Source organism: Mesoplodon mirus (genome assembly GCF_964341445.2).
Source record: "Mesoplodon mirus genome assembly, chromosome: 5".
NCBI classification, from domain to species: domain Eukaryota; kingdom Metazoa; phylum Chordata; class Mammalia; order Artiodactyla; family Ziphiidae; genus Mesoplodon; species Mesoplodon mirus.
In genome coordinates, this window is record NC_138980.1 from 68,652,087 (window position 1) to 68,677,489 (window position 25,403).

The window sequence follows — 25,403 nt, forward strand, 5'->3', positions numbered from 1 at the left end:
GCCTAGCAGATCTCGGGCTCCTGATAAACATGCATTCTGTAAGCAAACTCATACTACTGGTCAGAATATAAACTGGTATGACTTAAAAGAAAAAAAAATTGTCATATATCAAGAATCTTAAATATGTGTATACTCTGTGTTTCCATAATACCACTCCTGGCAAAAATCCTAGGAAATCACCCTAAAAACAGAAAAGGCTTTATTCACAAAAATGGTCATCAATGAATTATTAATAAAGCCTAAAATCTGAGACAATTTCAATGTCCAATGAAAGAAGAACAGTTAAATATATTATCCAGGTTAAATAAATTATAAGATTTTCTTAGAGAGGATTTACTGTTTCCCTTTCAGGTACGAAAGCACCTGAAGCACATGTTACCTGTGGAAAATACAGAAAAGCACAAAGAAAATTAAAATCACCTATAATACAAAAGTTTTTGGTAATACAGGAAAATAATTGCCACATTAAGTAAAAAGCAAAACTCAAAACTGAAAATACAGTATGAATTCAACTTATAGCAATTCTAAAAAAAGATTAGAATATGTATCAAAACATAGTTTTTAACGGGTTATGACACTATAGGGGCTTTTTTTAACTTATATTTTTATTAAAATAATTTCTAAATTTTGTATACTAGGCGTGTATTGCTTGAGAATCAGAAAAACAAAACATCTAATGCTTCTAATCCAGCAACTCAGATGTAAATCACATAAACCAATGGACAATGTACTTTGGATGGGAGTCCCAAATATAAATCCAAACGTGTAAAGAAAAAAATTGGTAGGCAATATCAGTAAAAATATATAAAAGAAAAAACCTTAAAGATCAAGTATAAATACCTTATAACAGGGGGCCACAGAGTAGGAAATCCATAATAAATCAGAAGTGAAAGTTAACCTAATACTGGCTTCTAAATATGCTATTTCTTAAGATAAGGTGGTCAGAGAAGGATTGTAAAATAATAGTAAAAAATGCATGTGTTCCCTGTTCTTGATGAACTTAGAATCTAGTAGGGGAGATAAGCTATATACCTTGTTATGTATCTATATAAAAAAAAACTGTGATAAATATTCCAAAAGAGGTATCCACAAAGTGATAAAGGAGCAAAGCAAAAAACACTCTGGGGATTTAGAAAGGCTTTATAGAGGTGAAAGAACCTAGAATGGACAGGCTTTCTTTTCTCTTTATAGGATTTCAATGGATGACACAATCAAAAGCAAAGTGTAAAGGGGGAATAAAACAATGGAAGCCAGAAAGTACTAGGAAAGAAGAGGATCACCAAATCAGGACTGCTCGCTGTAAATATTCTTTTGGCAACACCCTTCTTTCCTTGTCTGATTCTGTGCATCACAAGGATCTGTCTTATCTGTAATTTGGTCTCTTGAGGAGACCAGGAGGGGGTTCTGTGCAGATCTCTGGATAGATTTATCTCCCACTGTAGGTTAATAACCTTACATGTGGATTTACAAATCAGTCTCCAGAGTCTGGTTAGTGGGAATCAGTCCCCTAGAGCCTGATTACCCGTGAAGTCACACAAAAAACCCCCAGAACTCCTGCCTTTGTAAAACTGAGAGAGATAGCAGTATGAGTCACTACTAAACAATCAGGCAGATTTTACCCAACTACAGAACAAGGGTAAAAGATACTTTGGCAGTAGGGATAGTGGGGTGGGGAGGGCTTAAAAACCACCAACGTGTCAAAGGCAGCGGAAAACTGAGAAGCAGCAACAGGTGTTGTGTCCCCCAGGCCTTGTGGAAGCAAAGCCTACAGGAATCCATTCCAGCTGTTGTTGAGAAAACCACTAACAGAAAACACCATGTTACTTACAGGAGCAACTAAGCCTGTGCGCCACAACTACTAAGCCTGCGCTCTAGAGCCCGGGAGCCACAACTACTGAGCCTGTGTGCTGCAACTAGTGAAGCCCTCGCGCCTAGAGCCTGTGCTCCCCAACAAGAGATGCCACCGCAACGAGAAGCCCGCACACCGCAAGGAAGAGTAGCCCCCGCTCGCCACAGCTAGAGAAAGCCCGTGCGCAGCAACGAAGACCCAACACAGCCATAAACAAATAAACAAACAAACAAACAAACAAATAAATAAATGAGTGAGTGAGTGAATAAATGAACTAGGCAAGTGATTACTAAAGGAGGGAATGAGTCCTTGGCAGGTGGGGAGTTAGTGAAGCAACTCTAAGAAACAAATGCATAAATTAACAAGAAAAATCTGATTGTGTAGTAAAGGGAGAGGCTGCTGGACAAAATGACCAGTGTACAGTGTGATCACTGGTGGACATATTGTATAGTCTTGAAACAAAGAGAATGTAAAGACAATAAGATAGAGGTATTAAAAATTACATGCACACATAAAATAAGACAAACTTTAGAAAACAACTATATGAAGCACTTGAGTGCCTAAAAACCTCAACAGTGGCACAATGTTTCAAAAATAGACCTCCTGCTGTAAGAGGAGAGTGCAGGTGAAAAGTGTGAATAGAGGGCCTAACACTTAAACGTTATATATTCTTTTGTACAATCTCATTTTTATTTAAAGTTCTCTAAACCGCACACTGATCCACAAAACATATTCTATTGACTTTAATAAACAGCATATGATACTATAATATTATTCGGATTTTTATTTAATTTTGGAATTATAAGCAAGAAAAGGACACTTAAGGATAATCATTAAAAGCCATAATCTCCTATTTCAATTAGGGCTTAAATTCTGTCTTTGAACACAGGTTGAGAATAAATTATATTGGATTGTACACTGGAAACCTGACTATAATTATTACATTATATAGAAACAAAGTAGAGAGGTATTTTAAAGTCCACCTAACCTGAAACAAAGAGGAAACATTGGAGGAGGAGGTTAAAAAAAAAAAAAAAAAAAAGGCAGGTAGGCTTCCACTCCTCTTGGAAGACTCCCAGATGGAAGAAACACGGTACTAGCCTGGATACTGCCATAATTATTACATTATCTCAAATCAAAGAAAAGGAGTATTTTAGAGACCACCTTTCCCCCAGATAAAGATAAAAGATTAAGGGATTAAAAAAATTAAGGCAGATATGCTTTTACTCCCGTTGCAAGTTCTGGACAGCTGAGATAGGTAAGATACACATTCAAAACAAATCAGTGCTACTAAAAGCATCATTTAATTCTATCATACAGAAAGAAAAGGATGGTTTATTTAATAAAGTTGGTGCTGCCCCAATTGGTTACTACTCAGTAGGAAAAGTTAGATTGTCCATCACACATGCCACTTACAAAAATATTCCAGATGGACCAAAGATCTAAAGGTAAAAATAAATGAAACATTAGAAAGAAGAGCTGAAAAATATTTATATAGGCTCAAGGTGGCGGGGGGAGGTCCTCTTTCCAAGCAATTAAACCCTTCTTAGAAGCCATTAAGAAAGGTCTAAGAGATCTGATGATACAAACATTTTATTTTTCTGTGTAGCAAAGCAACCCATAAACAGTTAAAAGACAAATGAGAGAAAATACACACTTGACAGGTAAAGGGGTTAATGTGCCAAATATGCACAGAACTTGTACAGAATAAGAAAACTTCCATTTTTTCAAATACGCAAAAGATTGGCATAGATAACTCATAAAAAATGTAAGAGGCCAATAAACATAGAAAAAGATCAGTAGTCATGAAATGCTAGATACTATTTTTCGCCCATCAGATTGCCAAAAACAACAAAGACCAATGACACCAGTGATGGCAAGGATGAAGGGAGACAAGCATTGCCTGAATGCTGGTGGGAGTATGAAAAGCTAAAATCTCATAGGAAAATAACCTGGCATTACCTAACAAAATAAAAATATATACATGTACTCCTTAACCCAACAATCCTGGATAGCTAAACTACAGAAATAAAACCATGATTACACAAAGATATATGTACAAGTATATTAACTGCAGCATTGTTTGTTAAGTGCCCCCAATTTTAAAATACCTTGAATGTCCATCATAAAGGGTACATCCATTCTATGGAATATAATGTAGTTATCTAAAAGGATGAGTAAGAGCTACAGGTACTGATGCCCATGGTCTAATGTTAAATGGAAAAAAGAAAAAAAGCAGGCTACAGATATTGTGCAGTATGATACCATTTGCTAAAAAAAAAAAAGCAACCTTTTGTAGAGAGATAAATGTTTTCATATTTTTTGTACCAGTATTGAGAAAGGCGCACAAGGCTTCTTTGATAAGTGGAAGCTGGTAAAGGATGGAGATTGTTGGCTTTCCCGTGTTTATGCTTGGCTGTTTGGCATTCTGCAAAATGCAAGTTTTGCTTTTATAACAAAAAAAGAAAAATCCACTATTTTTGGTTTGTGTGTTTATTTACCATACGTATATATGTGACTGTCCCAAGGTCTCTGCCACTTACATGGACCAATAATGAACCAGAAACACAAGGAGGACAGAGTTAGAAAAGAAGTTAGAGGTAAAGGCATAAAAATCCATTAAACTAATTTTGCAACTAGACTTTTTTTTTTCACATAACAGGCCTATTTTGAAATACAAATAAAGCTACTATTCCATGAGGGGGAAAAAAAGCTGTTTATCTACTTAATCTAAAAATCTCAGTTATTTGTCAGCATAGCTTTGGTGAGGAAGATGCCCACCTAACAAACCCTTTTCAACAAAACTCTTGATCAACAAGATCCTGACTTATGGCTTTGGAACTGTTTTCCAAAAAAAAAGCGTTCATTAATGGATCAGGACTACATTTTGAAAGATTTCTGGATCAAAAAGTATTTAGAAAGAGGATATTAATGGAGCCTAAAATTGCAAAGTGTTTTCAATCACTTCAAAAACTCATTCATTCAACCCTCAATTACTCATCCTTAACAGGGGGCGCCCTGCCATGCATTACTCAAAACTAAGCATGCCTGAAAACATCTTAAACATAACTGAATGAAAATCTGCCCAATCACAGGCCAGCTGCTTGCAAACTCCACCCTTGAGTACAGGAAGAACACTTTTGATTGGAAGACAGTTGTGTTTACTACGGGTGTGTGGTGCGAATTGGAAAGGCCCACATGCCTAGGGTCCAAAGGAAATCTCTTTAATGAAAAAGGAAAACAAACGGCCAGTTCTGATCCTATATTAATTATTGTCATTAACAGAACCTCATCATCACAACAGCAATTCTTGAGCAATTTTGCAAGATGGTAAAAAATTTTAAAGGCTCTGAGTTTTGTTGTGGCTGTTTTCTCACCTATGTCCCTTGATTATACACACGAGACAAGCGTAAGAGTATTCTTAAAACCAAAACTGCCTTTGTTTTTATATGCATAAAGCTCTATGCAAGACCTCAACACAGTTGTAATATACACTTTGCTTTAATTTCCAAGAATCACTACAGCTTTTTACTTGGTTTGAGAAACCAATTCCAAGGGCAGTGGTAGAACTACTCAGTATTTAGCTTAGTAGGTGTCCAGCATCTCAGTGAGCTTCAAAAACCTCTGCCCTTAGGGAGCCCAGCAAACAACAAAGTGAATGGGTAGCCATTTCAGGTGCAGAGCTCATTAGCAATTCATCTGATGGAGGAAACAACTAGAACATAAAACTTTGACTGAAACGCTAGGACAGACTAAGCCTTTGGTCAAAATATGCATATAATGGTGGATCTTACTTAAGTTTTGCATTTAAGGGGGTAGAGTAAATTACTGGATCTGAGAAGGACACCTCTCCCCGTCCAAGCCTATAAAAAGCGATCTTCTAAAGAAAGCGCAACGGAATTTAAATCCAAATCCCCTTTCTTAATCATCATCCTCACCCCACTATGTTCCTGTTATCTCTACAAATTCGCCCCACTGAAGCCTCATAAATGTCCAAGCAGCCTTTTTCGTATAGAGCTTGGAGAAAGATCAAAGTGAACGAACTCAAGTAGCAGAAGCCTAAGCCAGCCACAAGCAAAACAACCCATAAAGCTTGCGTATCAGGAAGAAAATTTAAAAAAGCCTAACACCACTGATCAATAGGTTTAAAAATGAGTATCAGAAACCTGCAATATTAATATCAAATCTTACGAGTTCCCGTTTACAGCGAATAAAATATCTGCAGAAACAAGTTCATCACGAAAATTTTCCTTCTGCCTGAACATCTATCACAATCCAAAAGAATCCCCCTATTTTTCACAGCCTTATCTCAACAGAGAAGCTAGGGCCGTTATCAGAATGAGGAACTAAAGAGGTTTGCCAAAGCTCAAAGGCAGTATTTTGCCGCCACATTAACAAAAATAACACATCATGATCCCGAATGCTATTTAAGTTCTGTTACTGAACAACTTTAATCACAACATACACCAAGACAAGTATTCAAAATCGGCCGAGCCCCGACACAAAGTTTCAAAACAAAACCTCTCCCAAGGTTTGGGGGAGTAGCCCAGCTACGAGCAAAAAAGCACCACCCAACAGCCCCATTCGGCTGCCAAGACAGATCTCAAACTTATCAAAAACAGCTACAACGGCAGCTCCTGTCACCCAGAAGCGCAGAGAGGAGCCTGAAGAGAGTTCTGAGAGCTGGCCTTTCTGGAGACCGGCAGGCCGAGCCCGGCTCAGACAAGGAGGAAGTAACTGCCAGCTAAAACAGCCCCGAGCAGCTCCAACTGCAGCCTCTCTGTCTCCTTACAAGTGCCCACATTCCCGCCCCACTCGGGGCTCCGGGAAGAAGGGAACAGGGCGCAGGTCTCCCGGGAGAGGCTGGGGACTACAGGTCGGCGTCTTCAAGGAGGCGACGGCAGCACCGGCCGAACTCTGAGGAACCCGGGAGCCCAGGGTGTGAGAACCTGCTCCGAAGGCGTGTTTGGCGGGGGTTGGGGGGGGGGAAACGCTGAGAAAGGGGTCGCTCAGGAGGCGGGGCCTGCCGGGCGGAGGCAGTAGCTCCTAGTGCCCCGGCCGCCCCCCGGGGTAAACCGGGGCGCGAACCCCGACGCGGAAGCCATGCTGGCCAGAGCTCGGGGTGCTGAGATGCCGGCGGGGGGCGCTGAGGAGATCTGGGGGCGCGGAACTGGGTCACCCCCACCCCACCGCCCCCTCACAAAGGCCCCCGGGGAGGCCGCCCGCAGGCCGTGCAACCCCGGCCTCGAGTGCCCGCCTCGGCCGCCACTCACCGCTAAGTCCTGGGGCACCGCCCCGCTCATGGCCCGCACCGTGCCGGCCCGCCAGGCCCGAGTGCGCAGCGCAGGCCCCGGATCTCCGCCCGCCGCCGCCGCCGCGGGGACCGAGGCCGAGGACGAGGCCGCGGTGTCCGCGAACAGAAGCAGCAGCCGCTTGCCCACCGGGGAGGCCGCCGCGTCCGCCATCGCCAGGGCCGGCCAGACCCGCGCTCCCGCCCGCCGCCTCCCACCACCTCCGCCGCCGAGCTCCCGATCCGCCCGCAAGGCCTCCCTCCGCACCACCCGCGGCCGCGGCTCCCCCCCCCCCAAACAGCCACCACCAACCACCGGCGCCGCGCAGCGCCCCCCGTGGCCGGGAGCGGAGCCGCAACCCGGGCCCCGCACAGCGCCCCCCGCGCTCCGGAGCGGGACGGCAGCTCCGGGCCCCTCACAGCGCTCCTCCCCAACCTCCCCGGGGCCTGCAGTGCCCCCTGCGGTAGGGAGGGGAATTGCAGTTTCGGCCGGGGTGGGGAAGTGGGCGGGTCCTTCAGTCCCCCGTGGCACCATCCTGGTGCCATATTTCCTTCAGGGGGCCCCTTTATCTGAGAAGGAGTTGGCTTACCCTCCTCGGACACCAAAGACTTTTACTGGGCTGGGGGCCTGAGGGGCAAATTACCTAGAGAGTTGATATTTTGAGCTAAAAAGTTAGTGCCCCAATACCCCATTGATTTCCAAACCTGAAAATAGGCACTACCCCTCCTGTCATTATCTTTTAGGAAACTTTCTTCCCATTGGTCCATGGGACACAATTATCTTTCTTCTCACTGGTCCATAACATGGTACCATCCCATTCTATATTACCAATACTTCATAGGTTCCTTTCCAATTGACCAATGTGTTACACACCCATTGTATATAATGATGCCACCCTTTACACTGGCTGAAGGCCAGCATGCGTCCAACATCTCAATATTTTGACATAACCCCATGGAGCTTCTTCCCCTTCCAAATCAGCCAATGTTATTAAGTCCAGGAGTTTCTCAATTCAACTTTCAGGGGAATTGGAAAGAGACCAGAAGTATATACATCTTACCATGGAAGTAGTGGGGCTGGGGACAAAGAAAACCTCACAACTCCTATCTGAATTCACAGGTGTGGAAGATTGATACTCCTATTAGAAAAGGGGCAGTAGAGAAGGGGAGATAGAGATTTTTTTGCCTAGATTTTTATTCACAATGGGCAATGAGAAACCTAAGTCATTAACGTTGGTCATGTTAGAGACTAGCACAAGTTCCATGGCCTTATAGATGCAGAGTGTATGTGGAAACAGATATAAACCAGAAAAAGGTCCAGTATTAATGCATGATTACTACCGTAAAAGTGCCCATTTTTTTTCACTGATCTGACCTACAGACAGTTAAGAGCAGTAGAGTTCTTTCAAGATTTATGTGCCTACCCAGAAATCTGTCCTCAGCCTTCTTTACCCTTGACCTACTTGTCTTCTAGCAAAAGTTGGGGGCAATAGGGAGGTACCAATTATTGACTTCAGTCAAAGTACAACATCCAGGGAAGTCAGTCTAGAACTAACCCTGTGGAGCACCAAGGAAACTTTTCCTTGGACTTTTTTTCTATTCATTATAACTTCCATTTCCCATAGCCAACCTGAGCACTGACTCAATGTTTTCCTGTGCCAAGAGACACCTCTTAAAGCACACAGCCCAAAAATTGTAGTTGGTAGGAGGGAAACAGGGGTGAATCCATACATGACCTAGCTGCCTTGCAGCTTTTCCATTAAAATTCACTGCTGGGATTTTCTCCCATATGGAGCTCTAATTACTGTCCCACTGTCCAAAGCTGGCTTCTCACAGCACTGACACAGAAATGTGCCTAAGCCCAGGGATGGGAAGGCAAAGGTAAAAAAATTAATTCAACAAATATGGCAGATACTTTTCATATGCCAGTAACTTTTCAAAGTGTTGGGACACAACACTGAATAAAATAAAACCTTTGCCCTCATGAAGTTTATATTCTTTCCTATACTTCAGGAATGGAAAATAAAATCACACTTGCCTTCACAGAAAATAAACAGTAGAAAAACCCAACAAAAAAACTGAACAGAAAGGAAAAAAAGCAGAGGGAAGTAATTTTAGATGCTCAGGCTTTACCCCTGCTCAAACAGTAGGTGAAACAAAACAGCAGTTCTGAAGAAAGAACAAACCTATAATTCTGAGATTCTTTAACCACATGCTGTTGCCCTACCCCCTCAAAGCCCTTCTTCCTTTGTTTCCAGGGCAGGTGACAACTCCCACTCTTTTTGGAGTGTTTTTTTCATCCCCTCAAAGTTCCTGCTCCAGGTAATCAAGCCAGTCCTGTCTTCTTGCACACTTCATTGGTATTCACTGATGAGTGCCACCAATTTGAAGCAGGAAACTGGGTTGGAGGCTAAGCAACTTGACTCTTCTTGCCGCCTGGCAAGTCAGCACCACAACTGGTAAAGAAAGGCTATGCCTTAGGGACAAGAGGCTCCTGCCTGGCTCTCTAAGCAACTATATTTCACCCACACACATTGGAAGAATGCTAACGTAGGGAGAAGAAAGGGTGGAAGAGAAATGTCTAAAGAGAGAGAGAGAGCCATACAGCTTCTTTCAGCAAATCAACATTCCACACTGAAGCATTAGGGAAAATACCACCTTCTAGAGCAAAAGAGAAGCTCTGCTGCTAGGATAATTTTGCAAAATCAGTATTTTCAGGATGGAGAAATTGCCTAGGTCTTTGGAATCTGAATTCTGATGACTTTATCTCCATCTCTCCAGGACAGAACATGTGAAAACTCTGAAAAGACATTCCTGGTCAAGGCTCCTATCGTGCCTTCTCCCCACTTCCCAAAGCCTACAAACCAATCTAGACAAGTTTCTAACTGCACCATCAAGCATTTCTCAGGGAGCAAGAATGTATTAATACTTGACTTCACCCTGCTGGAAGTGAGTGACAGGAGGGAAGAGGAGATGAGTATAAGTACCAGGGAAACAAGAGATCAAATCAGACTGCCAGAAATAACCAAGGCCTTAACAGAAGCTGGGCATAGGATATAACTACTGTGGCCGCAAAGGGCCCAGCGACGATACTGCCTTCGAGGGGCAAAGGCTCAGCCATGTCATAGAAGAAGGGGCTGGGACAGTTAGGCGGCCTTCTCCCTGCTTCCTCCTTGCCTTTCTTTGTGAAGAGAGGAAGAAGACACTGTAGTACACAAGGTTGCTTGGGAAAATGAATTATTCTAATAAAACTTTATTTTTTCAAACACAGCCACAGAGGCAGGACCTCATGTTTAACATACACAGACTTATGGATTTTTTTAAAATATAAAACAAAGTTTACGAAAAATTTTTTTTCACTTTTTGTATTTGTAATCCCATTAGCACAGGGACTTTGGCAGCAGGTGGGAGTGAAGGGCAGCTGGAGCTGCCACTGGGCAGTCACCGGGCACAGGAGGAGAGCACCAGCCTGGGAGTGGCTTCACTCACACACGCAGGAATACTCACCTACTGGTCAGCCACACCACACACACAACACAGATGCAGATGTCTACCCAGGGTCAACCACAGCCCGGCAGAGGTGTGCTCCACTCTGGGTAAGCCCAATATGTGAAAATCCAAAGAGTCAAAACAGTTAAAGTGGAGGGAGGTTGCTTGCTTTACAAAAGAAGCAATCACAGGCTGCTTTTAAATGGTCAGCAGTCCAAATGCATTGGAAAACAGCATTTGGTTTACACAGAACTGTTGGAACAGCTCTACTGTGTAAAGCAAAATAAACCACTTCTCGAAAAGGCTTGTCCCAGGGCCACAGGTACTTAGATTGGGAAGCAAGATGATAGCTCCAGCTAGTTTAACTTTCCAGATCTTAAAGTAATGGAATTCAAATATGGCATCTACAGATCTTCTCCCCTAAGGATGGTGCCCTAGAGCTTTGGGGAACTCAGGGTGGAGGCAGAATTATTGCCCTCGCTTCTTCAGCTTTGGGCCTGCAGATACCCCACTGGCATTACCAGTGGCCTATTGTCATCTGGCACAGCCCCTCTGTAGCAGAGAGCCCAGGGATGAGGATGCCCCAGGAGGAAAAGCTGGCACCAGGGAAATTATGGCCTAAAGAAGGAGAAGAGCCAGGGGAGGGATGAAACCAAGGATGGGCAACTCCTGGGCTCATGGTTTCCTTGAATTCTCCAGAAAGCCTCTCTCTCAAGCCCCTACAGACCTAGTAGCTCACTGTAACATGGGGTAACTAGCAGGAGAAGTGAAGGAGCCCTGGAAGGGTAGAACCTCTGAGGGCTGGAGGCTGAAAAAGAAACAGCCACCTCCTCTGGGGTGGAGGCGAGGAGGCTAGGGCCTCACTGATGCTCCTATCCAACATGTGGCAGACCCAGAAAATGACAGGTTCAATTCCATGAGGAAGAAAACTCATAGACTTTGGTCTTCTTCCCTAACATGAGCAAATGATTCCTTCAAAACCCTGGAAAAATGCCCTTCTTCCAATAAACAGGAAGGGCAGGTCCAATTTGGTACCGCAGGGTCTAAGCAAAGCTGGACGAAGCCTCACAAGCTATTGTGGCCGCAGCTTCAGTAGGCATCTCCACTGGAGCCAGCCCTACAGGGCTTCTGCAGTCCTTAAACCCACCACCGTGGCCACTGAGACCCACTGCCCAGGCACAAGTTGTGGCTGTGAAACAAAAAAAGAAATTCAACCCAACAACAAACTCCCAGCTGCTTCTCAGTCTTTGCTTTACACATCCTCAGCCAATCCCTCGGTGAGCCTCAACCTCCCTGAGGTCTCTAAGGGCCAATTAGAGACAAACATTTCCTAGCAGGAGTGGAAGACAAGCAAACTAGTATATGCTGACATCCCCTTCCTCTTTCTCAAGCAGGTCAGAAAAGAGGCTGGGCCTGGATCTTTTAACAACTGGTTTCTCTAAAGTTAGTGCTGGGGTGCCTGCTGGGGACTGAACACTACTTCTGCTGCAGGTCAGCCTCAACATAGGGCCTTCCTTCCTTGTTCTTGACCCTCGAAGGGCAGAGGGTAAGGGGGAAAAGGTCCCATCAGTAGGGAGGGAAAGAAAGAGATGGAGCCCTTCAGCCCTGCCTCAGTTGCCCACAAATGCCTGCATCTACTTAGAGAGTGAGAGAGGCAGGTTGTATACAGCCTAGGCAATCTGAGGAGAAAACAGGCCAGCTCAGAATCAGTGTGGAGAGCCCTCTCCAGCCAATACTAGATCTATCTAGGGGAGGTGTGGGCCTGAGGGAAAGACCATTAGCTGAGGCCACAGCACTTAAAAGACCCTGCTGTACCCCAAAACAGAATCCTCTGCAGAGCCATTGGTGCTAATGGATTATGAGCCTGGTTCCAGAGCTCCTTAGAACCTTGACTCCTTGAACAAGCCTGCTCTCCCGTAAAAACCCAAGATCCATGGTGCTCTGCTGTTAAGGAGTAACTGCCTTCCTTCCCTAAGGCTACCCAAACACACCTTTCCTCGAGCACTCTCATGCACGCACACACTCTCACACAATTTCTCAGAGGAGGCTGAATGAACCCCCCACCCTGGCCAAATTCTAAGACACAAGTGCCCTTTGAAGCAAAGGGGCTAGTGAAATTCCCCGAGCTGGGGTCAGGAGACCCCTTCCTTCCCTGCCCATTGCTTTCTCGGTGGCAGGGATACTCACACTCAGGGCCGCCATGGTAAGGGCCTGCTCTGGGGCTGTCCCTCCCGCCACCAGCTCCGTTTATCTTGTCCCAGCCAGTCTCTCGGCATGGTCGAGCTTCCTGGAGTGAGAAGATTTCCGGCTGCCCTGAGTCGGAGCCCTCCACTCACCCCTATTCCCAGGCTGGGCCCCCAGCTTTGGGACCTCGACACTTGTTAGTAGCCATAAGAGAGTCAGTCTGTGTGGCCCCAGGAAGTAGCCTCTCAGTTTTAGTTCTCCTCAATCAGATTCAAGTCCAGGTCCCCAAAGTCCTGCTGGCACAATGTCCGCTTGCTCAGCGCCCGCCGGCCCCACCGCACGGACCCCTCTTCCTCCTCTTCGCTTTCACTCAGCACCTGGGAGGAATCCCCAGCGGGGCTGCAGGAAGCAGAGAGGTGTGAGGGGCTACAGGCCATGAACCACGGTGGAGAGATACTGCTGCCTTCCCGGGCTGTTTCTTGGAGACAGAGACCTCCTGAGTATGGTTTCTGTCAAACGAAACAAACAAAATTAAGGCAAAGAAAGATGCTAATTTCCCAGAGAACCCTGGCCCAAGTTGGATTTCAAAGTACCCCTCTCTTAGTTATCCTTGAAGGCAGGAGTCCTATCTGTTAGGGTGAGGTCGAAAACTCCCTGATAAAATTTTGAAAATTCAGTGTATGTGCACATTTCTTTGAGGAAAGTGCCCATAGTTTCTTTCTATCAGATTCAAGATTAGAAGCATGTTTATAAACTTCATGTGGACAGGAATACGGTCTGCTTGTCTCACTCCTGTATTGCCAGTGCCTAGTCAGAGCCTGGTACATAGTAGGTATCCAACACTGCTTGCTGACTGGTTGAATAAATGACTCTATGAATAAGTGAATAAGTCCTCAGAAAGTTTTATGACCCAGTGGTCTGGAAGGAAGAATATGAAAAAAGTGGGCAACTGCCTACAACAACTGCACTCACACTGGGAAGTCAAAAAACATCTGTTGAGCAGATGAATGATGCAAAGCCTGTTTTGCTTAAGCCCTTACAGACCCACATGAAGCAGTAAAGGGCAAGTGACAAAACCAGCCTTACATGAGGAGGGGTGGGGCACTGATGATGGGGCTTTTGTGGCTCATGCATTCTCAGAGAGGAGGGAAAGTGCCTCTAGCAGGACAATCTGGGATCTCCGTTGGAAGGTTTAACATGGGACTCACCCCAAGTTTCTCTGGAACCCCCAGGACTGAGAAATTTCACAGGACATGGGACTTTCAATGGTAAAACCAGAATAATCCTGGGCAAATCGGGATGGTAGATCACTCTTAGCAAAAGCTCAGACAGAAAGGAGCTCCAAGGGAGGTCCTGCCAGGAGGGCCTGGAGCTAGAGGACAACTCACAGGTGAAAATGGAACAGTCCCCCTACTCCCATCCAAGCTTCCCTAGTCCTACTGGTCCCACCTGATTCATCTTGTCAAAGTCCAAGGAAGGCCGCAGCCGCCGAGGGTCCTCCTCGTGGCGCCGCTTGACCCCAGCTTTGCGGGCATCAAGATCACAAGGCTGTGAGCGGCTTCGGGGAAGATTGCGCAGGCCTCGAGGTCGCCAGGGCAGCTCTGGGGACGATGCGGGGGAGCTCCGGGCAGAGGGCAAGAAGCGGCTTGCCTGTGGGCCCAGGCTGGGTGACAGGGAGAAGCGACGCTGGGGTGGGCAAGGTGACAGGGACTCAGCATCACTCTCCCAGGAGCCACTTTGCGGGGAGGTGGCAGAGGGACGAGAAGAATCTTGGGCCAGGGCCAGGCTGAAGAAAGGGGGGCTGTAGGGTCTGTGGGGTGGGGCACATTGAGAAGAGGCACTGGGAGCTTGGAGGAACCTGAGGCTGGAGACCCGCTTCGGGGGGCTCTGGTGAGGCACCTGCGGCCCACCCCCTCCACCACTGCCCCGGTGCTTGATGGGAGTCCACAGCTTGGAGGGGGCGGGCCGCCACACCGGCTGCCAGCGAGACAGGTCCACGGGCACTGAGAGTGAGCGGCAGTGCCTCTTAGATGGAGGGGCAGGGGGCACAGGAAGCTTTTCTGGGTCTGGGGGCTCAGGGCTTAGGACTTGGGAGAGGGGCTGCTCCTGTGGGGAATTTCCTGGGCTGGGTGGTCTGAGGTGCAGGCTCAAGCCTGAGGGGTGGTAGCTGAGATTGAGGCTGTCCTGGAATTCAGCACAGGAACAGTGGGGCAGGCCCCTCCAAGAAGCACCTTCTGGAAGGCATTCATAATAAAAATAGTATTAATGATAGCTAATATATTTTTAAGAGCTTACTATGTGCCATACAATGTGATGAGCACTTTATGTGAGGTTTCCCGAAAACTTCATGAGTTAGGTACTATTACTACCCCCATTTCACAGATGAGAGAAGTCCAGTAACTTGCCAAAAGTCATGCAGGAATCAAATGACCAAAGCAGGGTTCAAAACCAGATTTGTCTGATGCTAAAGCTGCCTTTTAACCAGCATACTATATTGCCTCCAGTATGAGGAACCACCTGAAACTTAAAATATAGTCTCATATACTGCCTGCTGCTCCCCCTCAAAGGTGGAATGAGTCAAAAGAGGTAAACGTGTGTGTGCCATGCTCATCCCTCACTCTACTCCACCGAGCTCTACTTTGCTCCCGCACCCCCCCAGCCCGGAGTTGTGAAAAGCAAGCCTATGCTCTCAGTCCTTAGCCTTTCCCTTTCCTATGTGTCAAAGCACCAAGACAGGAGGTAGGTGATCAAGCAGTTAAGAGATGATTTGTATTTCTAGGGAGGGCAAGTAGGGTGGGGAAGGCCTTTGACAATGGAACCCATGCTTGGGAAAAACCCCAAGACTGCTTGTGTTCCTTTGGGTCTGGCCACCCACAAGGAACATACTTATAGGGAAAGATCTTCTAGCCATATTATGGTTAGTTTAAAAAAAAAAAAGTGCCAAATATACAGAATGCAACCTTTTGTGTTAAAAGCGTGGGAATAAAAAATTTACATTTATATTTGCTTCTATCTGTATAAAGAAACTCTGGTTGGATAGACAAGAAACTAATAATAGTAGTTACTTTTAGGGAGGTGATGGGAGCTGGGTGCAGAGGAGAGAGGAGAGGAAGGGGGACTTTTTTCAGTATAACGTTTTTGCTGTTTAAAAATTTTGGAAATGTGAATGTACTGCCTACACAAAAAATTAGATTATAAAAATTCCTACAGGGGCTTCCCTGGTGGCGCAGTGGTTGAGAGTCCGCCTGCTGATGCAGGGGTCATGGGTTCATGCCCTGGTCCAGGAAGATCCCACATGCTGCGGAGCGGCTAGGCCCGTGAGCCACGGCTGCTGAGCCTGCGCGTTTGGAGCCTGTGCTCCGCAATGGGGGAGGCCACAACAGTGAGAGGCCCGCGTACCGCAAAAAAAAAAAAGTTCCTACAAGACTAGAATAAGACCAAACTAAACAGGTAACTTCCATGCTGGTGCAGTAAAATGGAGACAAGTGCCAATCTCAGAAGGTGACCCTGGCAAGAAAATTGTGGAGGCAGGCTAGCTAGTCCTGGCTACTGAAAACCAATGAAAGAAATGCGTGGATAGAGGCATGGGCATACACACAAATATACACATCATGTCTTACCAGACACAAGCTGGAAAGGATTCCCACAGTTGGAGATGTCTACATGATCAGGCAAAGGCTAAGAGACAGAGAATATCCATCATGATTCAGAATCAGGACAGAGTTCCAGGAAGCCCTCTTCAGCTCACCCCTGCAATTCATGGGCTATAGGGATGTTAGGAACTCCTAAGTGTTCTCTTCTTCTTGTCCTCCCAAAGTTAGTGAGTAAAATAATCCACATCTTCCAGTATCTCAAACCCTTTTCCACCCAAATTTTGGTGTCCCTTTTCTAACAGTGAAAAAAATCCCTGCCCCCTTCCTTTTGGGCTGGGTTTTGAGCCTTTGGTGGGCTCTTGCAGTACAAGTACCATGATTCACACAGCACAGGACAAGGGTGAAGTAGTAACAACAAACAGCCTCCGAAAAAAGGGGGAGGGGGTCGTAGAGAAGCAGGAAGACTGGTCTTTTACCAGACTGATGCTGAAGCGTGTGCATTTCAGCTCATCCAGAGTCTGCTTCTGTAGCTGCTCAGTGATCAGGGTTATCATGATTCTCCCCGGAATTTGACTTGCACACTTTGGAGCAAATGATGGATGTCTTCCCTGTTGTTCTTCCAGACCTCACTCGTGAGCCGTCTTCTGCCACTGCAGCACCATTCTAGCACCATTGAGACTTCCCTCTCCAGTCATGCCTGCTGAGTCTGCCAATTACAGAGGGACCAGCCCCAAGTGATATTAGAGATGTACCTAGTCCAGAGATGGAAAATGCATGGCACACATACCACAGCATCCCTATGTCAGGCCTCTGGCAGACATCATTAATTGATCACAGCTCTTTCCTGCTAAGCCTAAACATAGCCTCAGAAACATTCTCAACCTGATACTCCAGATAACCAGTAAAATGAAATGGAGTTGGCAAGCAAGTTGAAACCTATTTGCCACTCCTAACCTGGTTCATGCTCTGCTCTGCCTACCCAGAATACTAGCACCACTTAGAAAATAGCTCAATTGAGAGAGATGCCCAAATTGTTATTTCCATCCTGATTAGTCCAATATTTTCTTTATCTTCCAGTCATAAGCAAAGAGAGGTACCCTTTTCCTAAACTACAGAAAGAGTAGTAGGGAACAGAGCAGTACAGTGGTTGTAGGAATGACTTTCTGCTTCAAACCAATCAGAATAAACAAGGTATTATGTTCTCCTTTAGCCTGAACAGCTGATATTATATTATTGTTCTCCAACAGATACTGTACATATTCTCTTATAAGAGGATAAGGAAATGCTACCGGGGTAATTCCATTTACATTTCAACTCTACAGAGTTTAAAAACAGCAACTCTGACTTCATTTGACTAAGTTTTTAACCTGATTTAACTCAAAGATCATGAATACAATTAATCAAGACTCTTTCTCATGGTCAATTATAGTAGAAGCAAACTAATTCTATCAGAGGACAGGCTTCAAGCCCACAAAATTGCCTGAGGGGCCTCGCTCAAGGGAGGAGGGGAAGTTAACCTAACATTTCCATACTGTTCTGCCTTTTCCCAGAAATGACCAGCAGGCAGACAGCACACCAGACAGTGGAAGTAGCATTTGCTAGCAGAGAGAACAAGCTATCAAGAAATCAAAGCTGGATCCGATTTGGTGTGATGGTCTCGGCAAGTCATCAAACTTTTCTTTGCCTCAGTTTACCCATACGAAAAATGGGCAGAATAATCTTAATATGTCACTGGGGGCTTCCCTGGTGGCGCAGTGGTTAACAATCTACCTGCAGGGGGCACGGGTTCTAGCCCTGTTCCGGGAAGATCCCACAGCCGCAGAGCAACTAAGCCCGTGTACCACAACTACTGAGCCTGCGCTCTAGAGCCCACGAGCCACAACTACTGAAGCCCGCGCACCTAGAGCCAGAGCTCCGCAACGAGAAGCCACGGCAATGAGAAGCCTGCGCACTGCGACGAAGAGTAGCCCTCGCCGCAACTAGAGAAAAGCCCGCGCACAGCAACAAAGACCCAACGCAGCCAAAAATAAATAATAAATAAATTTATTTTAAAAATATATGTCACTGGGACAGTATAACACAAATATCAAAATGTAAAAAGTACACCACCTGACCTGTACAAATCAGGAGTTCACAAAGACTGCCGTTTCTGGGCTTCCCTGGTGGCGCAGTGGTTAAGAATCCGCCTGCCAAAGCAAGGGACATGGGTTCGAGCCCTGGTCCGGGAAGATCCCCCATGCCGCGGAGCAACTGAGCCCGCGCGCCACAACTACTGAGCCTGCGCTCTGGAGCCCGGGGGCCACAGCTGCTGAGCCTGCGTGCCGCAACTATTGAGGTCCGGGCATCTAGAGCCCGTGCTCTGCAACGGGAGAAGCCACCACAATGAGAAGCCCATGCACCGCCACGAAGAGTAGCCCCCACTCGGCCCAACTAGAGAAAGCCCGTATGCAGCAACGAGGACCCAATGCAGCCAAAAATAGAAAAGAAAAAAAAAAAAAAAAGACTGCCATTTCTCACCCCTCCTATTTGTTGCTCTACAAAGCCTCAGAATGCCACAAGTGATAATATTAGTATGAAGAAGACAATTGCGTTGATCTATTTGGCTGGATATCAACCTCCCTCACCTGCAAACCAAGAGAAGCCCAAAAGGCTTGACCTTGAGGGCAGATAACTTTCTACCTTGGCAAAAAAAAAAAAAAAAGGGAATCCTCTCTACCTAATTTCCACCTCAGAGGGAGGCAGACCACAAGGAAAAGCAAAGAAATACACCTCGGCGTACTTGGAGTTTAGGGAAAAACGTTGTAGAAGTCAGTCATCACTATAGTTAAATAACATTTTCATGCATAATCATCATTACCACCTTGAACAAAGTTCCAGCTTCCTGAGTGCTCCCTTCAGCTGCTTCCCCTGTTCTTGTAGAAGCTAAAGCTTATATCACTTCTGCTCTTGGTTTCTTAACTCTGCCCTCAAAGATCAACCAGAAAGGGAACCTAACTGTAGGCTTTTACCCCCAGAGACCCCAGGCCTCAGGCTGACCAGCCATGAAGAGCAGGGAGTGAAGCAAACTCTTTCAAGCTTTTCATGAGGCATCTGGCCAAACAGCAAACTTCCAGCCCTCTCTGGGATCAAGTGAAGAGAGTGATTTTGTGTTTTTCTGCATTTTAATTGTTGGGATGTGGCCACACACGGCGGTAATTGGAACAATGCAGCTACCACCACGCAACTGATACTCTCAGTCTGAGTTTCCTAAAACAGGCCAGGCTGAGAGGGGGAACAGAACGGAAGCCATAAGGAATCAAACCAGGACACAAAAGAAGGCAAACCAGCTCCGCGAGGGGCCTCCTCTTTCTCAAGCAGGCAGAGGAAAAAGTATAAGAAGCCCTCTCTTGCCGCCTTCCTTCCCCTTCCATTTTGTGTATCTGAGGGGCAGAGACAGCCCTGAACGTTCACTAAGCAAGTTAAAACTTCTCAGCTTAACAACTGGCACGGGGGCTCAGCCCTACACAGAGCAGCAGGCCGCTAGGCCCTCCCCCAAACCCCACCAGGCCCAACTCTCAATCCAGGCTTTCTCTCCACCATCAGCACCCCCCCCCCGCAAATAAAGGCGGGACCCCCACCCCACTGGGTGGCAGTAACCCCTGACATTACGGTTTCAGGGATGCTGAGGTTGTGCTGAAACCTCGATAACCTAGGATCAAGTCAGGCCAAGGGAGAGAAGAGTCACAAACCTCTGGGGACCTTCCCCCCAGGTCCCAGTCCCACAGCTCTGGGGAAGACTGAAGGAAAACATGAGGGAGGCATGAAGGTACATGAACAGGTAGGTATGTGGGGACCTGACTGCTCTTCCTCCATATGGCACTGAGGGGATAGGGGTGACAAGTGGGGATCACCCCTCCCCCCACCCTAATGAAGAAGCAAAAGGCTAGCCCCCCCCCTCCAATCTTCAACCTCTCCCCCTTGGTTGCCCTGCCTGTCTCTGCGGGGTGGGGCATGGGGCGTCCGCTGGCCCCTGGGGGGCCGGGGGCGCCGGGGCACGCTTGGGGGGGGCTGTCGCTCGTCTCTTCCCAATCAGCTTCCATCATCTGGCCGCGGGAAGCGAACTCAGGACGCAGGGTATGGAGAGGGTCTGGGACTTAGCGCTCCGCCACCCCCTCCCCCACCAGGTCCCGTGCTCTCCCCGCGGAGGCGGCCAGCGAGGCCGTGCCTCGAGGGTGGACGGGCTGGGGGAGGGGAAAGAGGGAAGGAGGGAGGGACGGTCTAGGTGCCCGCCCCGAGGCCCCAGCACCACCTGCCCTCCGCCACCTACCGCGGCTCCTCCAGCTCCCAGGGCCGAGGCCGGAGCAGCTCTGAGCGCTCGGTTCGCCCCACGGTGCCCTTAAAAGGCGCCGGCCAGAACCAACGGACCCCTGAGGAGAGTGGAGAGATCGCTCCGGTTCGCAGAACGCCCCTGAACCGTCCGCGGAGGCTCGAGACCCGCGTCGTTTCTCTCGCAAAGTCTTTTTTGGAGAGCGCAGTCGGGCAGACGCCCGGCTCTTTAATTTAGCGATGAGGGTGGTTTCCTCCCTAGCGAGTCACCCCCTGCAAAATATTGCAGAAGGTGGACTGGCCCAGTTGGAGGCAAATCTCAAAACCCTCGGGGGAGGCCGTGTCGGTGGAAGGTAAACAAAGACATCGCCCCTGCCCTCTGTTACTACATCGGCCCTTGTACAGCCCCCAGCTCGGTTCCGGCGCGTAACAGAATTAGCCAGGATTCCTCTCACCTGCTCTCCTACCCTCTAAGGCCGCCACTCTGAAGGACTCCCCCTTCCCCCAGCAGAGGACCCGTCCGCGGCGTGAAGGTTTCTGGGAACTGTAGTCCAAGAGCCGATTAGGGCCTGCTCTGAGTCCCGGGAGCCTCTCTTCCAGCTGCCGGATGGGCTCGAACGTTATAAACCCAGGATTTACAACGGTTGCGGGGCCGTTCCCACTTGGTTCTGTAATTAACCGTCACCCAAAACACCGTAAATCTGACGAGGGCCGAGGGCGGTTCACTCCTTCTCCTCCCTCTACGCCCCCCCACCCCAGCAGGATGAGGTAATGGGATTGTGATTATGACATCATAGGCGGTTCAGTTGCTTGCGTGGGGGAGGGGGGAATTCGGTGGTTACAGCTGGACCACCTTCCTTAAGACAAAAAGGGAGGGAGGAAACAAGCAGCTGGGGAAAAGATGTTGATGGCGCTATACTTCAGGAAGAGGAAGCCACCTTTTATTAAATCTCTACCACTACCACCACCTCCCTCCTCAGCCAAAGTTTAAGTCCTTTTTGAAGAGACTGAATGTAGCAGTTAGCACGTGAAGAGGTTGTGGAACAGCTAGGTGGTTTCTGGGTCTTATGTAAATTTGAGTCTCAGCCAGCAAAGAAGGTTTAGAGAGAGGGTAAAATATGGGAAAAGGAGAGGTTTTAAACAATGACTTCGTGTTATGATCTCTTTGTAGGACAGAGTTTTAGATCTTTTTTAATCGATTGTTAAGTAGAAGTAGTGCAAGTAATCTTCACTATTACATTCAGCAACGAGTCCCCTGAAAGACATGTTTTCCCTAAATATTTTGTGTCCCACTCAAGTCTGGGACAGATAAGTAATTGTGATCAGCTAGAAGGTAGAGCCAGTGGTGGGGATCTTCCTCACAGAGCCAGGGAAGGGAGGAGGCAGGAGCCACCAAACCTGCAAACTGGAAAAGAAGAGGAGAGGGAAAGTGAGGTAGTATCAAGAAAATGGTGGGGGATGGGAGATACACTGCACATTTGTTTGCCCTGCACATTTCCCCTTGGCAAAAGAAGGGACAGGGGCCATGAAGTGTAGGGGACATGATTTCCAATAATTGCTGCTATGGAGCACTTATGTGCCAGGCACCGTGCTGCATACTTTAAATGTGTATTCTCATTTTTGTTTACAATCATGAAATGAGACAAAATCTCCTTATTTGATGGATTAAACAGCAGGAGAGGTTAAGTGACTGCCCGTGTGGTGGACAAAAGCAGTATTAAAAAGCAATCTGACTCACAACATTGTTAACCAACTATACTCCAATATAAAATAAAAAGTTTTAAAAAAAGCAGTCTGAGGCTCTAAAGCCCTTGGTCTTCACCACTTGGTGATCCCCCTTTTTATTTAATAACAAAATACCATGCTTACTAAAGTTAAGTGATTGAGAATAAGAAGTTAAGTTAGCATTGGCGCATTTGGAAAACACTGAAAGAAACTGAGACACTTAAAACAACCAAACCCTGCAACTCAGGTTTCATGTCTCCTTTCAAAGGAAGATGACACCCATTTCATCACGTATAAAACAGCGCCCCCAGTGCAGCCCAACCTGTCCCCCATTACTAACTATAACTAGATTTCCTTATGCCACTTTTGGTTCAAGGTTTTTTACTCACGTCCTGCAATTTTTTCTTTCTGTCCCATTTTCCTTCTTTTGTTCTTGGGCTACTACCTTGAACCCCATCATAACTGTGACCTCCTGGGCCAGATCCCATCTCTGACCCTGCTCCAGTGGGTTTTAGCAGAGGATACTACCTGGGCTCCCTTCTGTTCTCCATCCAGATTCTCTGAGGGTTCCAGGGTCTGGAGCCAGTCATCCAAAGGGGTGGAATCCATTGGCTCTAAGAGATTGTCCATTCCCCACCTAGGAAGGCAGCAGAGTCAGAGGAACATGCAGCTCACTCAGACTCTCCCTTTTCAGCCAGTGAAAGCTAAACCTCTGCAAAGTGGGGAGAGGTAGGGCTTAGTCCACCACTCAGGGAAGGAACAAGGAATAGTAGTGCACACACCCCTCAGCCTGCAGAGGCTGGCTGGGGGGGTCCCAGGAATGTAGGGCTCTTCTCCACTGCCTGATCTGGGCATCCCAGGAGCGACGGCTGTACCTCCTGTTCTTGTTTGGTGTTTGGGGGTGAAGTCCTGGCTGTCGCTGTGCCCTGGCAACAACATACATGTCAGACCAAGGTCAAGGTGAAGGGGCACAGCTCACTGCTTATCATGATGAATTAGGAGACTCATTAGGGATTCTCTGATAATGAGGTAAGATCAATGCCCACAATCCAAAGAAAATCTTTAAATTAGATTAAACATCAAACCTCCCAATTCCCTAATATTCTTTCTTCTGGGAAGGGTAAATTAGATATTCCAACTCCCTCAGAAGTCAAGAGAGATATAAAAGAAAATATTTGACATCTCTTTAAAATACATTCTACCTTTTCATACATTAATTTGTATGTATGCATGTAAGCTTACATGTAATTAGGCAAGTATGTTGTAATTAGCCAAGTCAGATGGAGGCATGAGGTGAAAATGGATGGAAGAAAAAAAAATTTCATTAGCCAACATGGATAGAGCTTTAAAAAGTCTTATGGCCCACGTATAACTTATTCCATTTGAAAAAACACTTGGAAACTTATCTGGGGGGCTAGACTGCAGGATAATTTATTTTAGTAATGCTACAACTTTGTGGGAGCATTCAGATTCTAGTATCTTTCCATCATCTGACAGTGAACAAAAGCCACGTGGTTGACACTCTTGTTGTGACTACCCACAACTGCACTCACTTGGGGACCTGCTGCAGAAAGCACTGGTAACCAGGTGTGCGCTTGCCATAATCTATCTGCTTTTGCCGCCGCTGTAGGACAATTGCATCTGTCTCTACCTCCCACCTGTGAGGAAGTAGACAGTGGTCCCATGAAGTGTGATGATGGTCATCAAAGCGGAAACCAACTCTTCCCACATTCCCTTAATCCCCAGCCTGATTGTCAAACTCACCTGGCATGGCAGGGCTCTGTACTGACTCCCACACTCACCATCTCTATCCTAGAGGATAAAGACTCTTCACGCACCTCCTTTCTGGGGAAGCAGATTCTACAGATGAAAAGGGTATTAGGATAAAACCCAGCTACTCTCAGCCACTACCACTACCAAGATCCTGACACCAGATAAAGGTTGTATTTCTCACTTATTGTCTCTCAAAGATAAAGGCTGCATTTCTAATTCATTTCTCAAAGTGTGGTCTGCAAGCCATCTGCCTGGGTAGCACCTGGGGGCCTTGATAATTCCTGGGCCCTACTCTAGACCTACTGAATTATCACTTTGGGAACATGTATTTTAAAGAGCTTCCAAGGTTGTTTTAAACATTTTTATGGAAAATTTCAAATATACAGAGAGAATAGCATAATCCCCTGCAACTCAAAGTATGGTCCCAGTACCAGCTGCATTAGCATCAGCTGGGAGCTTGTTAGACGTTCAGAATCTTGGGCTCTTACCCAGATCTACTGAATCAGAATATGTATTTTAACAAGACCCGCAGGTGATTAGTATGCGGATAAAACTTTGAGAGCACTGATATCATGTACCCCCTAGCTACCCATCACCCAATACTCACGGCCAATCTTGTTTCACCTATACTCACCACCACTCCCACAGGATTATTTAAAAGCAAATCCCCAACATTAAGAATAAATTCTTAGTATCACCTAGTCAATGTTCAAATTTTCATAAACAACCAAAGTTTGGGATCCTCTGGACTGTGATAAGGATTACGCCAAGAGATGATTCAACTCTCCTACTTTCCTTGAAAAGGAATTCCCTTTACCGCATATAACCTAGCGTCTCAGATGCTGCGCGCTTAAAAGGGACACCGACCCAGGAAAGCTCTTGGAAGGGGCCAGTGCTACTCATCATAAATACACGCACCTGTCTCGCCGCAACATCTGCCACACGGGGGTCAAATGTTCCATCTACAGGGGAAGGCTAGCAAAACTAAGAGGGAAAGGTCCACGTAACGATACAAGAAAGAAGCAAGGGAAAAAAACAAAAACAAAAAACGTTTAAAGCACCCTCCCACCTAAATTAATTTCTCCAGGTATTATCCTAGGGAGTGGTCGTCCCTAGCAAGGTGCAATTTAAATGTCCCGGGGTTGGAGGGGCTGAAGGAAAGGAGAGCTCAGAAAGGGTGTGGTGATAGGCCAGA

At 46.6% G+C, this 25,403-nt stretch overlaps 3 protein-coding genes across 7 annotated transcripts in view; all 3 read right to left on the reverse strand.

Annotated features, from left to right (window-relative positions):
• Nucleotides 1-7,334, reverse strand: part of KDM3B (lysine demethylase 3B) — a 60,973-nt gene extending 53,639 nt beyond the window's left edge. For both annotated transcript variants that reach the window (XM_082620424.1, XM_082620423.1), the window contains exon 1: nucleotides 7,123-7,334. In XM_082620424.1, the coding sequence (XP_082476550.1) occupies nucleotides 7,123-7,314 (192 nt within the window). In that variant the 5' untranslated portion in view covers nucleotides 7,315-7,334. The remainder of the gene's footprint in view (nucleotides 1-7,122) is intronic.
• Nucleotides 7,335-10,359: 3,025 nt separating this feature from the next.
• Nucleotides 10,360-20,928, reverse strand: FAM53C (family with sequence similarity 53 member C). Of its 2 annotated transcripts, XM_082620428.1 has the most exons (6): nucleotides 20,712-20,928; nucleotides 18,520-18,591; nucleotides 16,882-17,111; nucleotides 16,433-16,490; nucleotides 14,262-15,046; nucleotides 10,360-13,321 (listed from the first exon to the last, which is right to left on the reverse strand). In XM_082620428.1, the coding sequence occupies exons 3-6, from the start codon at nucleotides 16,957-16,959 to the stop codon at nucleotides 13,064-13,066; spliced, it is 1,179 nt and encodes a 392-aa protein (XP_082476554.1). In that variant the 5' UTR covers nucleotides 16,960-17,111; nucleotides 18,520-18,591; nucleotides 20,712-20,928; the 3' UTR covers nucleotides 10,360-13,063. The 2 variants fall into 2 exon arrangements, with proteins under 2 accessions (XP_082476554.1, XP_082476553.1); XM_082620427.1 differs by lacking the exon at nucleotides 18,520-18,591.
• A 936-nt stretch (nucleotides 20,929-21,864) lies between these two features.
• On the reverse strand, nucleotides 21,865-25,351 carry LOC309804909 (oocyte-specific histone RNA stem-loop-binding protein 2-like). 3 transcript variants are annotated; one of them, XM_082622607.1, is made up of 7 exons: nucleotides 25,278-25,315; nucleotides 25,127-25,192; nucleotides 24,200-24,295; nucleotides 23,989-24,093; nucleotides 23,218-23,361; nucleotides 22,964-23,072; nucleotides 21,865-22,115 (listed from the first exon to the last, which is right to left on the reverse strand). In XM_082622607.1, exons 2-7 carry the CDS (start codon nucleotides 25,168-25,170, stop codon nucleotides 21,984-21,986), a joined length of 630 nt encoding a protein of 209 aa, XP_082478733.1. In that variant the 5' UTR covers nucleotides 25,171-25,192; nucleotides 25,278-25,315; the 3' UTR covers nucleotides 21,865-21,983. The 3 variants fall into 3 exon arrangements, with proteins under 3 accessions (XP_082478733.1, XP_082478734.1, XP_082478732.1); XM_082622608.1 differs by having other exon boundaries at nucleotides 23,311-23,361; nucleotides 25,127-25,351; XM_082622606.1 differs by having other exon boundaries at nucleotides 25,127-25,351.
• Between the last annotated feature and the right edge of the window lie 52 nt (nucleotides 25,352-25,403).

What these genes read in the sequence shown, in the direction of transcription:
- FAM53C (XM_082620427.1), bottom strand. Translation starts at nt 16,959, where the DNA reads ATGATAACCCTGATCACTGAGCAGCTACAGAAGCAGACTCTGGATGAG. An exon ending in CACGCTTCAGCATCAGTCTG is followed by an intron (nt 16,491 to 16,881) that starts GTAAAAGACCAG and finishes TCTGTCTCTTAG; the next exon opens with CCTTTGCCTGATCATGTAGA. An exon ending in TCCTTTCCAGCTTGTGTCTG is followed by an intron (nt 15,047 to 16,432) that starts GTAAGACATGAT and finishes AATGCCTTCCAG; the next exon opens with AAGGTGCTTCTTGGAGGGGC.
- LOC309804909 (XM_082622606.1), bottom strand. Translation starts at nt 25,170, where the DNA reads ATGGAACATTTGACCCCCGTGTGGCAGATGTTGCGGCGAGACAG. An exon ending in TTTCTGCAGCAGGTCCCCAA is followed by an intron (nt 23,362 to 23,988) that starts GTGAGTGCAGTT and finishes TGTTGTTGCCAG; the next exon opens with GGCACAGCGACAGCCAGGAC. An exon ending in CAGCCTCTGCAGGCTGAGGG is followed by an intron (nt 23,073 to 23,217) that starts GTGTGTGCACTA and finishes CTGCCTTCCTAG; the next exon opens with GTGGGGAATGGACAATCTCT.